Here is a 14,732-nt window from a genome sequence, read left to right as displayed (position 1 = left end):
AAATATCCACATCCCTTCCTACGAAACAATTTCTGCAAGGTGGCAGCAGAGTAGGATGCTCCAGTCGGAGCTCCTTTTGCTCGCCAGTCCCTTTCCCCTTTTATTATCTCCATTTTGTAGCTTTGCCTGTCTCCACGCACACCCACCCCCCCCCAACACTCCGCCTTACACTCCAAACCCTGCCAGCAGTGGACTGAGCACAGGCCAAGTCCTGTGGCAGAAAGAACAGGCAGAGTCCCACAGTGGAGCGAACGGGCTAATTCCCAGAGTGGCAGTGCAGCGAGTCGTGGATGGAGGCTGGCACGTGAAGGCAGCATGATCTCGTGCTCTGTGGTCGGTGGGCATGGACTGGAACTTGGTATTCATCATCATTCTGGACATTTTCAACTGTTCCCATGCTAGTCTTTTTTTTTTTTAAAACTCTAACTACACTTAAAAGTATCTGTACCTAGGTCCTCTGTATCTAAGTTGGCGTCAAAAGGTACCATTACAAACTTTTCACTGCACTCATTTGAGTGCATGTGACAAAGACTATTCTAATTCCAAATCTATTTGCCTGTACTTTCCTACTCTTCCCACCCAGACCTTGGCAAAAGAGATGAACATGCCTGGTGTGGTCATGCACTGCACACCCCTTTAAAACTATGATTGTAATGACCATGGATGAGCCACTCCCTCATTACACCCTTCCCAGGCATACTTTACAGTATTGCCCCCTTTGAAATCCTGCTGCCCCTTTCACAATTGAACTGTGCCCTTGTCCAGAGACTGCAGCCACCAGTCCCGAAGACTAAACAACTAAGCTTAGCATCATGGCTGTGGCCACACTTGCATTCGACACCCCCAATCCCCTTTCCACTTAGTTTCTATGTACAGACCAGATTGAAGTGATCGTGTCCCACCCCTCGACTGACACGATCAGACAGTGCCAGGCAGGATGCGTCAAGCCCCAGACTGATGCATATATATCTCTCCAACTGCATTAGCCTACCCTCTGGATTTGCCACAATGGAGCTAATGGACTGATCGTGGTCCACTCCCTGGACTGCAGAGGCATACACTCCCTGACAATGGCCAAAGCCCTTGACTGGGATGGGAGACTGCCTTGACTTAATTCACTGGAACTGTGCTATTTAGCACGGCACGGCAAAGCAGAAACAGGTGAGCATGCAGGCAGGCTCTAAGTGTGCAAGTGCTAAGAAAGGACATGAACATTTCAGAGATGCAGCCTGGTCCAGTCTGTGAGCTGAGTACCTGTCCCTGTGTGCAAAGTATCCCTGTTGTAGCCTTTTGATCCAAGTTTCTGGTGTGTCCAGGACACAAGTCTGTGTTTTCGGAGTGCACTGCCAGAGCACAGTTGAAGTGTTAGTTGTCATGGGGTGGCGATTTAGATGCAGGCAACATGGAGGTTGTTTGGATAAGGCAACAAGTGAATCCACCAGGTACATATGCTGGTTTCCTTCTTGAGTATTCCCAATGTTCAACTTGTAGGGTAAAATTTGGTGTGAATATTAGGCTGTCAACAAGGCTTTCAACAATCAATGGCCATCAACTGACATCTCACCACTGCCTAACAAGACTCTTGCCACGCTGTATGACCAATTCTGTCACACATCTTGCCAACTTCACATTACTTTGACCCCTATACACTCTGGAGGAAGAAGGCAGCATCTCTGATGCCAAGTGGAATTGACAATTTCACTGATCTCACTCATTTTCTCCATTTGAGAAGGAAGGAACTCAAAGGATAAAGGGTGATATTGTTGAAATGACCCAGAAAGAATTTCTCCTTCCCATTTGAGAGGCGATTGATAAAAGAACCAAAATCTTCTTTAAAAATTTTTTTAATCAAAATTCACTCATGATATAGGCACCACTGGCCATCATTGCCCTTCCTAGTTACCCTTGGCAAGGTGGTGGTAAGCTGCCTTCTTCAATTGTTGCAGTCTATTTGTTGTAGGTACACTCATAATGCAACAGTGAGAATTCCAGGATTTTGACCCAGCAATAGTGAAGGACCAACGATATGCATCCAAGTCTGCACATTGAGTGGCTTGGAGAGGATTTTGCAGGTAGTGGTGTTCCCTTGTATCTGCTGCCCTTGACCTTCTAGATGGTGATGGTCATGAATTTGGAAGATACTGTCTAAGAAGTCCTGGTGAATTTCTGCAGCGCTGCTACTAAGGTGTTTGACAGACTGGAACCACATTCACAGACATTCAATCAAGTGGGTTATTTTGTCCTGGATGGTGTCAAGCTTCTGGAGTATTGTCCAGGTTACTGACATTACTCCCTCATACTTCTGATTTATCCCTTGTAGATGGTTGACAGGCTCTGGGGAGTCAGGTGGTGAGTTAATTGTTGCAAAATTCCTTGCCTATGATCTTATCATACAAGTGTTGTGATACAAGATTAGACCAGTTCTGTTCAATGTTAACACCCAGGATGTTGATAGTGGGGATTTCAGCGATGGTGATACTATTGAATATCAAGGGATGATGGTTAGATTCTCTCTTCCAGGAGATGGTCATTGCCTGGCACTTGTGTAGTGCAAACGTTATTTGCCACTCATCAGCCCAAGCCTGGAAATTGCCCACCTGGTTGGGTAAATGGCGGTGTTGCAGCTGTTGTGGAACAGTTTGGCTTGGGGAGTGGCAAGGCCTGAATCACAAATGTGATTATAACTAGTTGGTCTATTTTAATGTTGTTGGTTACTGTTATACTTCACTTCCAGGTGCTGAAAATGTGGACACACCACAATCACTTAAGGGGTAAATGGCCAGCCTTCCTGAAGATGCAATGTCAGGTAATTTAAGCCTCACGCCCACCAATTTGCATACTGGCACAATGGGCTCATTTGAGAATAGGCCAAAGGATGGATCATTGCATGAGCATAATTATACTCATTTAGAGAAAATGTATTAAGTGCCGGAGGTTAGGAAGGGTTTCTAGCTCTGCTGTTGTAAACTCGGACTGTGCCTTCCAGATTTCAAGCCACCACTGAAAAATGTGCATGCGCCAGGGAATGAGAGATGCACCGAGTCCCAGACATCTTGCGCACACAATGGCACAATCATGTAATAGTCAGAAGATGGTGAATGAAAGGCCAACAAGAAAAGTATTGGGTTTAAAGTTTTAGCAAAGATTTGTAGCTCAGGTTGTGGGTGAGGTGTTGACTTGCTCACTGAGCTGGCTTGTTTTCGTTCAGACATTTCGTCACCCCGCTAGGTAACATTATCAGTGAGGCCTCCGAGTGAAGCGATGTTGTTCTACTCCACTTGGAATTTATACTGTCCGGTCCCTTTATAGTGAGTAGTGTCATTTCCAGTTTTGTTCTGTGTGGGTTTGTAATGCGGGTTGAATTCTGTGTGCTACCATGATTCCTAGTGGGTCCTAGGTGTCTCATTGTTGGTTCTTATATGTTCTTTACTTAGGGCAGTGTGGCTGGTGTGTTAGGGCATACTGTGTATTGTTGTTGTCGTCGTTGTTGTTATTGTCATCTATTTAGTAGGCACCTGTGGATAAAGTTGTGGGGATATCCATTCATAGCAAAGATTCCTGTGAAGGAAAGAGGAAGAGCACCTATACAAAATCTTTGCTGTGAATGGATATCCCCACATTTTTATCCACAGGCAGCTACTAAATTGACTTCGACATCAACAACGACACCGACCGACCAACCAAAACAACACCACAGTACGCCCTAACACATTGGCCTCACTGCCCTATGTAATGTGTTAGGGCATACTGTGTTGTTGTTTTGGTTGGTCAGTCAGTCGGTGTCATTGTCGATTTAATATCATTAAATGATAACATAATAATATCATTAAATGATAAACATAACTGTGATTGAGCAGACAGGAATAGAAACAACTCAGGTAGTCACATTGAGCTATGCAATAAAGAAAAAACATAGGAGCAGGAGGAGGCCATTTGGCCCTTCAAGCCTGCTCCACCAATCATCATGATCATGATTGATCGTCCAACTCAAAAGCCTAATCCTGCTTTCTCTCCATAACCTTTGATTCCATTCACCCCAAGTGAATATCTAGTCACCTCTTGAAATACATTCAATGTTATGGCAGCAATTACTTCCTGTGGTAATGAATTCCACAGGCTCACCACTCTTTGGGTGAAGAAATGTCTCCTTATCCCTGTCCTAAATGGTCTATCCTAAATCCTCGGACTGTGACCTCTGGTCTGGACACACCTACCATTGGAAACATCCTCCCTGCATCTATCCTGTTTAGTCCTATTGAAATTTTAAGTCTCTACAAGATCCCCGCACCCCCCCCCCACCATTTGTCTCAACTCCAGCAAAAACTATCCTAACCTAGTCAATTTCTCCTCGTACGTCAGTCCTGCCATCCCTGGAATCAGCCTGGTAAACCTTCTCCCTCGACATCAAGAACATCCTTCGTCAGAAAAGGAGACCAAACCTGCATACAATATTCTAAGGGTGGCCTCACAAAGACCCTGTATAACTGCAACAACACTTCCCTGCTTCTGTACTCAACCTCTCGCAATGAAGGCCTGCTGCACCTGCATGTTTACCATCAGCAAGTGGTGCACAAGGACAACCAGGTCCTGCTGCACACTCCCCTCTCCTAATTTACAGCCATTCAGGTAGTAATCCACCTTCTTATTTTTGCTTTTGAAGTGAATAACCTCACACTTTTCGAAATTATACTGCATCGGCCATTGATTTGCCCACTCATCCAACCTGTCAATCATGCCGAAGGTTTTCTAGATCCTTGTCACAATTCACCCTCCCACCCAACTTGATATCAGTTGCAAACTTTGAGATGTTACATTTTCTTCCCTCATCCAAATCATTTATTGTGAATAGCTGGGGTCCCAGTACCGATCCCTGTGGCACCCTACTAGTTATTTCCTGCCAATTTGAAAAGGATGCATTAATTCCTACTCTTTGTTCCTCTCTGCAAACCAGTTTTCTATCAATTTCAATACACTTTCCCCAATCCCATGCGCTTTAATCTTGCATAATAATGTCTAATGCGGGACTTTGGACTTTCAGAAAGCGTTTGAAAAATATACCATCGTCTGGCTCTCCCTTGTCAAATTTACTCATTACATCTTCATAGAATTTCAACAGATTTGTCAGGCATGATTTTGCCTTCATAAATCCATGCTGACTCAGTCTGATCCTGCCACTGCTTTCCAAATGCTCTGCTGCAAAGTCTTGATAAAGCATTTGAGAATTCTCTCCACTGCCGATGTTAGGAAGATGTCATGACTTAACTATTGGAGACAAAGAATGTCATTTATAAACTTAGTAAGACACTTTTCAGTGCTAACGCAGGGGCTGCAACTTGATTGAAGGGATTCAAACAGTAAATATTAGGAGAGATGGGTAGTGATCACAGAAAATATCAAGGCTTTTTGCTTGGACATGGGTGATAGTTACAATGGAGTGGGTCCAGAGTGTATTTTTACACTTTCATGCTCGTAAATGAAGAAAACTTCTGTGCCTGCTGTCACTTCTGGCAGAAATTTGCACGCTGCAACAAACTGACTATCAGAATCCACTGAGTTATCACCTTATTTATGTACAAGTGAGCAGGTATATTTTCAAAAGATTTAGCATTATAATGCAAAGGAACACATTTGTACCAAAATTCATAGTGAACAATTGCTTACATCTTAATTTCTTGAGAATGTTCTGGTCCAAATCCTTTAAAAGGCAAATGATAATCTTTTCACTCTTAATTTTCACCAATTTGTCACTAAATCTCAGCTTTTGGTGGTTTATTTATTTGGGATAAGATCAAGTAACTGAAATATGTAAGATAGGAATAGGTTAGTGGCCCACAGAACCTGATCTGCCACTCAACATGATCATAGCTGATCCTCTATTCAATGCTGTACTCCCGCTCTCTCCCATACTACTTGATGCCTTTTGTATCTTGAAATCTGTTTCTTTCTTAAAGATGTCCATTGACTTGGCCTCCATAGCCTTCTGTAGTAAAGATTTCCACAGGTTCACTGCACTCATAAGAAATTTCTCCCTATCTTGGTGTGATGTGGCCTACCACATATCTGGAGAATGTGATCCCTTGGTCGGGTACTACTCATCTCTGGAAAAATCTATCCAAGCATCAGAATTCTATACACTTCAACTAAATCCCCTCTGATTCTTCAGAATTCCAATGAATACAGGGCTAGTTGACTCAATCTCTCCTCATATGACAAAACTAATTTGCATTCACTCTGTGGCAAGTATATTTTTTTCCAAGGTAAATACACCAATGTCCTGTATAGCTACAGTGAGACATCCACGTTCCTGTACTCAAGCCTTCTCTTGTAACAAAGGTCCACATACCATTTACCTTCCTAGCTGCTTGCTTCCCCTGCATACTTGCTTTCAATTACTGGTGTACAAGGTCACCGAGGTTCCTTTGTATATCAAAGTCTCCCAATCTATCATTTTAAATAATAGTCCACCATTCTTGCTTTCTAACAAAATGGGTAACTTTATGCGTTATACGGCATCTGCCACGCTTACTCACTGAAATTGTCTTGAATGCTCATAATCCCATTTAGATTTGCATTGTCAGAAAACTTGTAAATATTATATTTAATTCCCACATACAAATTGATATATATTGTGAACAACTGGGGCCCAAGCACTGATTTCTTTAGTTCCCCCATTTGTCATCAACTTCATTTCAAAAAAGACCAATTTATTCCTGTTTTCCTACCTGCTACCTTATTCTTAATTAATGCTAATATATTACCCCCATTTCCACGTGCTTTGATTGCCCACAATAACCTTTTGTGGGACTTTATCAAATGCTTTCTGAAAATCCAAATACATTACATCTACTGGTTCTCCCTATCTATTCTTTTACAACCTGAAAAACTCTTGCAGGTTTGTCAACTGTCATTTCTCTTTTATAAATTCATGTTGATTTTGCTTGTCATCACATCCTTTATCAGGATATCCAGTATTTTCCCATCTATTGACATAAGATTAGCTGGTCTGTAATTCAGTTTTCTCCCTTCCGCTTTTTAAAAAATGGCGGGTTACATTTGTTACTCGAATCAGCTGGGGTCATTCCAGAATTTTACAAGATGACAACCCATGCATTCTTTACCTTTATGGCCACCTCCTTCAGCACCCTGAGATGTAGATTGTCAGGCCCTAAGGGTCAGCTTTCAGTCTCACTGATTTATCAGCACTTTTAAAAAATTAATATAATCCAGGGCCTGAACGGCTCGGCCAGGAATGAGGATGGGCAACCTTCTGAGCAGCCAGGCCCAATGGGACTTCCAGGACAGGTCAAGCACAAAGCAGGTGCACAGGATAAAGATGGACTTGCCCTGAAAAATGAAGATGGTTTGTGTTTTGGAGCGTGGAGAGCAGATTCGCTAGTGTCCTGGGTTCCTGTCATTACCACGTAATAAGAGGAGTTTTGCCCTTGAAACATCGGAGGATGGATGCCAAGGGTAGCCCTAGCGTCTCTGGTGCATGACACCAGGGATTCCATTGGCGATGACTTTACCCTAGAAGATCAATTGGTTGAGGGACTCCGAAATCATACCGTACAGAGTTGGCCCTTCGGCTCATCAAGTCTGTACTGCCAAAGCTACACTAAATCTACACTAGTCCCAATTTCCATCACTAGGCACATAGTTGAATATTATGACATTTCAATTGCTCATTCAAGTACTTTCCAGATTCTGGTGCATTCCAGATACCCAGCACCCTCTAGGTGAAAAAAAGTTTCCTCAAATTCCCCGTAAACGTTTTTGCATTTCACATTAAAATGATGTCCCCCTTGTTACTGATCCTTTGACTCTGCTGTAATTGCAGTTGTGAGCATTTTGCAGGCATGGATTTTATCTACTGTAATTCCTCGTGAAGTTCTTTGTCTCAAACCACAAACAAAGTATCACACAGAAGCTAGGTCCTTTTCTGTGTGAACTAGTAAGAGGAGGAAATATGAGGGAAGTTCAAAATTAAAAAGGACTTCTGTTCCTGGGAGATGATTTTACTTGTAACTGTCACTGTTGATAGGCTAACTAATTCCAACCTGTGACTTAGGACCAGGGTGTCAAATGTTTTTGGTTGAATGGCTCCTTTTCAAATGGATCGGTATCATGAACCCCAATCTGAAGCATAGAGATTGGAGGATAAGAACCAGAAAAATTCTGGAAGAATGCAGCATGGAGGGATAAGAGGAGACCTCTGGCAGCCATTCCCTCAGTGAAGACTTCACCTGGCACAGCAGCAAACATCAGACCATCTGGAGAGACAGAGAAGATGACCACATGTGAGATTAACCTTCACCAAGTTCATCAGAGCTGACTGCACAGCTGCTTGGCCAAGATTAACTGCACGGGTAGTATCTGGTCCTCATCTGGTAGCCAGTTTAAAAATTTAGATAAGGATTGCAACGAAGACTTAATGCCATGATTGATGCAAGAATTAGATGCTTTAATTGCAAAAGAACAGGGTGCTTTCTGAAGCCATATGGCCTCTTTTGCGTCTTTAGTGCATTCTGTGAATAAAATTGCGCTGAATTGCAAGCCAACTCTGATCCTTTAGTTAGTCTCACAGGTGTAGCATCAATTTACATAGAAACTGGTTGAAGTGTCCATAACAGGGACAACACTAATCTCCTTCAATTCCTCCTTCCTAAAAGGCCCCATGCTTCCTGCACATTTCTGGTGAATTATTTATGTCTTCTGCTGGAAAGACTTCACTAAAGTATTTGTTTAATTGCTCTGCCATTTCCTTGTTCTCCGTCATCTACTCTCCCTTTTCAGTCTTAAGGGGCCTACATTTATCTTCACTGATCTTTTTCTTGTTACACACACATATAGAAGCTCCATTTTTATACTTCTTGCAAGTTTATTCTCATACTGTATTTTTTTCTCCTCAATTAATTTTTCAGGCCTTGTTAAGCAAATCCTAAATTGCTCTCAATTGACAGGTTTGCTACTTTTTTTTCCCTCCACCCTAGCAGCACTATATGACTCCTCTTTGGTTCTAACATAATCCTTAATTTCTTATGTTAACTTTGACTGGGCCACTTTCCCAGTCATATTCTTTTGTGAATGGAATGTATGAACTCCAGCAATGCATGCATTCATTTCTTAAATACTTGCCTTTGTCTATTCACTGTTATACCTTTCAATGAATGTGCTAATCTATTGCAGCTAGCTCACCCATTGTACCTCTTTAGTTTCCTCTGTTTAGATTTAGGACTCTACTTTTGGATTGGACGACTTCACTTTCAACCCCAATATAAGACTGCTATCAGGCTGTGGTCACTGTTTCCAAAAAGATCTGCACGAGTCTATTAATTAACTTCCTCATATTGCACAAAATCAAGAACAGATGGCTTGTTTAGTAAGTTGGTCTAAAAAAATCTTGGACATATTCTGGGAATATCTGTACTTTCATGTTAACATGTGGAAACTTTTTTCAAAAGAAATATTCATTATGTAAAAATAAATTCTACAATAACCCTGGGTGCAAATGTGTTTTAAACAAATTCGTAAACGAATAAGTTATGTGGTAAAAGGAACTGGCAGAATTCAGTATAACATTCCTTCAGAAAAAGTATTTATTTTCCAAATTCTTCTGTTCATTTGAATACACAAAATATTTAATACAACATAAAATTAAGGCCTTCATGCCATCTCAAAACCTGTAGATTTGACTTGTAAATTACTTCAGATTGTAATCTATTAAAAATTGAAACTAGATACTATAAACGACTTGTTTACAGGCGCTCTCCAATGGAGTAGTTGAGTTAAATAGTTCAAAAAGTCAGTTTCAGCGTGTTTGCTTTCAAAGTGTCATCATTGCTTTTCGATCTGTTTGCAAATATGCCAATTATTCCCCCCCAACCCCATCGCTTTAAACAATTTATCTATCCTTTGCGCTGCGATTTTGGACCATTGAGGCTTCAAACTTCGAATAGGCACAAATTATCTCACAAGCCACATCTATCTTGTTTTAACGTGAAATCTGAAATTACCACATCTAAAGATATGTAGCTGTAATATACCTGAGTTTTTAAACGCATCCTCCCCCCTATCTTGGCGTACATGCATGCGAAACTGCTCAGGCATCAACGAATGTAACAAAAGCCGCCACAAGACGCTACATCAGCCGTCAATCATTCAAACTGCAATGCTTTTTGCAACAGTGTCGCAGTAGGAAATGCACACTAAACTCCCCCAGGACCACTCATTTTTGTTTCTGCTTTATGATCGTTACATACAGCTGCGTCCAAAAAATTGTTAACAAATTGAAATATGCCTTCTTTTTTTCCTTCAGACTACTGATTCTCAACAACCAGTGTATGAAGTCTCAGGAACTGCTGCCTACTTGAACAAGAATTGAAGCCAGCTCGCACCTGAACAAGCCGCTGAGACCGGGTCAACGTAATCAGGGGTACAGGCACGAGATCGAGTCGCGGGTATTTTTATTTAACGGCCACCTGTTCTATCTGCTCTGGCGCACGCGATCACCTATTCGTACCCTCCCCTGACTCCCACTGCACTGTGTGTCTGCCTGTCTATCTATCTGTCTGTCAGTCAGTAACCACGGTAACCAACTCAGCGTTGGGGCTGAATAAATGTAGGAATTCTGGGATTAAAATGGCGGACAAGAGAAATGATTCTGGTGTGTAATATTGCTTGTTTCGATTTGCTAATTTTGGGTGCTGTAATATTTTTGCATGGGTGAAATGATCCGTAATAGCTTTTCGCAGACTTTGGAAAAGAGTTTGGATATCAGACCATTGTCAAAACGTTTAACACAGTGTGCGATGGGTACTCTGCGGCTGTGCTGCAATGCTTAAATTCTTGCTCTGTAGCCCTGCCTTAATATATAAATTGGCTTAATTTATGCTAAGTGAAAAATCAGAATATCTCCCAACGTCACGCCAGAATGTTAATATTGTTTAATAAAATGAATGGCACTAAATGTAGATAAATTGTATGCTTTTTAAAAAAATTGCGCTTTGTTCTGACGTTGAAAGATGCACGTTTCTATTCACAATTTAACTCCTTCTTCACCAACATTTCTATATATATATATATATAAAACATACATACACATCCTTGATTAATTGCCCCTATTGTATTCTAACAATGATGAACCTCAGTCTGGGACTAAGTTTCGTGTCAACCTATTATTATAACTGATAAAAAAAACAATTTTTCAAATACCAAGGTAAACACATTTGTAAACATGTTTGTAACATCATGGGTGGCATTGTGTGCTTTACGTTTGTTTTTTAACTTTTGAACAGTCATGCCTCAAGCATACTGCAGTAGATAGTTTGCTCCATTTTGCACGTAGAAGAATGCTTGTGTAAAGAACATTTGGGATTTCCCAGTTTATTCTACTTTGATTTTATTGTGGAGTACAATACTTTGATTAACAAGTGAAACTGAATAACGTACAAATAACTAAGTGATTTGGTAGTATTCTTTTAAGTTTGAAGTTTCTTAATGACAGAGCTAGGCTCTGAGTATGTATCTGGATCCTTATTTTATAATAGAATTTTGATATCATTTCATTTATCATTCACATTGGATCCTCTGCTTAGCTTAGCGTCAAATTACTGGAAAAGTCAAAGCAGTTAATATGCAAACTGTCCTGAAATAGTAATGAAGTACAAGTATGTGAAGAATTTTAGCTGCCCTACCTGGTTGAATGTGATGCCTGTGCCTGCAACACAAAGCTAAGTGCTATTTAGCACTCTCATGTGGATAGTCCTGGGATGACTAGTGTGGGAAATGGAAAGGAGTACTCTTTCAGTTAAGTGCATTCTCCTGAAGCTGCAGCAGAATAGAGGAAGCTCTACTTGATGTGGACGTTTGATATTGAAGAAAAAATGGTGTCCACCAGTACCAACATCATCTGATCAACGTAACATTTTACTAAACACTGCAGTTAAAAATAAACACTGCTTTATAAATCCTTGGATAAGCAGCTAGCACAGGTAATGAAAATGGGTATTAATAGATTGAGATTTAAAAAGTCAGCATTGAGTATAATTATGCTGGACTAAAAAGTTGCTTGTTCCCTGCTGCGGCTTGTACCTCATTCTGCAAGGAGATTTGCTGTCATGGTAAGCCACTGTTCTCTTGTGCCATTCCTGCACATCTGTTGTAGATTGCATGCACGCAAGCACATTGTGATATCTGTATCCTATTACATATAGGTAAACCCCTTTTTCCACTGCTGTTCAATTTGACCTATAGAAAAGATCTCTGGCCTTGTGATCAAATGATGGAAATACTGATGTCTATTTATTTGGATGTCACTTTTCGTGATTTTTTCTTGGCTTTGTAATTTTAAGTACTTCTTTATCTCATGGTGGAATTTTTATGATATATCACATTTCTAATTTCTTCCACTTGTCTTTACTTATGGTCAACATTTCTGAAGCACAATTGAAAGTAGAATGTTATGAGTTTTTACCTTGTTACAATCTTGATTTTTCTTGTTGACACATCTTTCATTTTCGCACGATTACTTCCAGCTATCTTTATTCTCTTCCAAATTTGGCATTACATTTGCCATCTTCTGTTATTATTTATCCTAAATAGACAAATATTTTGAAAAAATGTGAACTTATTAGTGATAGGCAGCATGATTTTGTGCGGGGATGTGCTGTCTCACAAACTTGATTCAGTTTTTGAAGAAGTGACAAAGATGATTGAGGGCAGGGTGGTAGATGTTGTCTACATAGATTTTAACATGGTCTCATGTCAGGCTGATAGCGAAGGTAAAGTCACATAGCATCCACCAGTGAGCTGGTAAGGTGGATACAGAACTGGCTTGATCATAGAAGACAGAGGATAGTAGTGGAATAATTTTTTTTCTAACTGGAAATCTGTGACCAGTGGTGTTCCGCAAGGATCAGTGCTGGGACCCCTGTTGTTTGTAATGTACATATAAATTATTTGAAAGAGTATGTAAGTAGTCTGATTGGTAAGTTTACGGAAGAAACTAAGATCGATGGAGCTGCAGATAATGAGGATAATTGCCACATGATACAAGCAGGATATAGATAGTCCAGAGACTTGGGTGGAGAAATATCAGACAGAATTTATTCTGGACAAATGTGAAGTGATGCCTTTTGGAAGGTCTAATGCAAGAGGGAAGTATGCATTAAGTAGCAGAACCCTTTGAAGCATTAACACACAAAGAGATCTAGATGTACAGGTCTACAGTTCCCTGAAATGATATCACAAGTGAATAAGATGGTCAAGAAGGCTTATGGCATGCTTGCCTTCATCAGTCAGGGCATAGAATATAAAACTTGGCAAGTCATGTTTTACCTGTGTAGAGCTTTACATAGATCACATTTGGAACATTGCATATGGTTCTGGTTGCCACATGAACAGAAGGATGTGGAGGCTTTGAAGAGAGTACAGAAAATGTTTGCCAGGATATTGGACAAACTTGGTTTGTTTTCATTCGAGCATTGGAGGCTGAGGTGCGACCCAATAGAAGTTTATAAAATTGGGAGGCATGGATAACATAGGTAGTTGGAGTCGTTTTTTTTCCCAGAGTAGAAATTTCAAATACTAGTAGATGTAGGCTTAAGGTAAAAAGGGAAAAGTTTAAAGGAGATATGAGAGGCAAATTTTTTACACAGAGGGTGGTAACTGCATGGAATGTGCTGACAGAGCTGGTGATGCAATAGCAATGTTTAGGAGGTATCTTGACAGATAAGTGAGTTAGCAGTGGATAGAGGGATACAAACTGTGTAGAGGCCAAAAGGTTTTAGTTTAGAAAGGCATCATGTGTCATCACAGGCCTGTTCCTGTGCTGTACTATTCCTTGTTCTTTGTATCTTTGTATGTATTTGTTCCAATATAAATCACCCACGTCAATCTTCGTGCTAGTTTCCTCTCATTGCTTGTATCATTGTGTTTATTTTTTTACTGTTCATATTCTAAACTTCTAGCTCTCGATTGCCAAAGGGCCACGTCTGATTCTGCAAGTGGAATTGTATCCTCAGCGTATTGGAAATTTCATGTTCTTGCCTCCAATTTTTGTCCCTGGAAATGCATTCAATTTTCTGAATATTTGTTGTGTACAGATTGTATACTGTTGCCAAAAGTATTCAGCCTGGTCTTAGAGCCATAGAGGCCTACAGTGTGGGGAAAAAAAGGCACTTTGACTCATTGAGTCTGCACTGGTCAAAAATAACCTTCTAACTATTCTAATCCCATTTCGTAGCATTTAATTCATAACCTTGTATACCTTGGCATCACAAGTACACACCTAAATACTACTTCAATATTATGAGGGTTTCTGACTCCGCCATCCTTGCAGGCAGTGAATTCTGGATTCCTACCACCCTCTGCGTGAAAAAAAAATTCCTCACATCCCCTCTAAGCTACCTGTTCTTAACTTGAATTTGTGCCCGTTGTCAGTAAAAATGTATTCTGACATACCCTGTTTATGCCCCTCATTTTACACATCTCAATCATGTTCCCCTTCAATCTCCTGTGCACCAAGGAAAGCAATCTCTGACAATCTGATCTCTCTTCTTAAATGAAACTGTTCAGCCTAGGCATCATCCTGGTAAATCTCCTCTGTACCCTCTCCATAGCATTACATCCCCTCCTATTGTTTACAGTTCTGGAATTCAAATAATACTCTAGCTGTGACCTAGCCAACATTTTATTTTATATAGTTTCAACATTACCTCCTTATTGTACACCTC

The 14,732-nt window shown here is 40.7% G+C and overlaps 2 protein-coding genes across 3 annotated transcripts in view; one reads left to right on the top strand and one right to left on the bottom strand.

The window, feature by feature from the left end:
- Nucleotides 1-10,258, bottom strand: part of elavl4 (ELAV like neuron-specific RNA binding protein 4) — a 140,571-nt gene extending 130,313 nt beyond the window's left edge. For both annotated transcript variants that reach the window (XM_048602279.1, XM_048602281.1), the window contains exon 1: nucleotides 10,044-10,258. In XM_048602279.1, coding sequence (XP_048458236.1) covers nucleotides 10,044-10,085 — 42 coding nt within the window. In that variant the 5' untranslated portion in view covers nucleotides 10,086-10,258. The remainder of the gene's footprint in view (nucleotides 1-10,043) is intronic.
- Nucleotides 10,259-10,627: 369 nt separating this feature from the next.
- Nucleotides 10,628-14,732, top strand: part of agbl4 (AGBL carboxypeptidase 4) — a 690,087-nt gene continuing 685,982 nt past the window's right edge. Inside the window, exon 1 of the mRNA XM_048602285.1 lies at nucleotides 10,628-10,663. Within this exon, the coding sequence (XP_048458242.1) occupies nucleotides 10,639-10,663 (25 nt within the window). The 5' untranslated portion in view covers nucleotides 10,628-10,638. The remainder of the gene's footprint in view (nucleotides 10,664-14,732) is intronic.

Source organism: Rhincodon typus, chromosome 10 (genome assembly GCF_021869965.1).
Source record: "Rhincodon typus isolate 14 chromosome 10, sRhiTyp1.1, whole genome shotgun sequence".
Taxonomy (NCBI): Eukaryota; Metazoa; Chordata; class Chondrichthyes; order Orectolobiformes; family Rhincodontidae; genus Rhincodon; species Rhincodon typus.
Note: the sequence above shows the minus strand (reverse complement) of the source record. Positions and strands in the feature narration are given on the sequence as shown.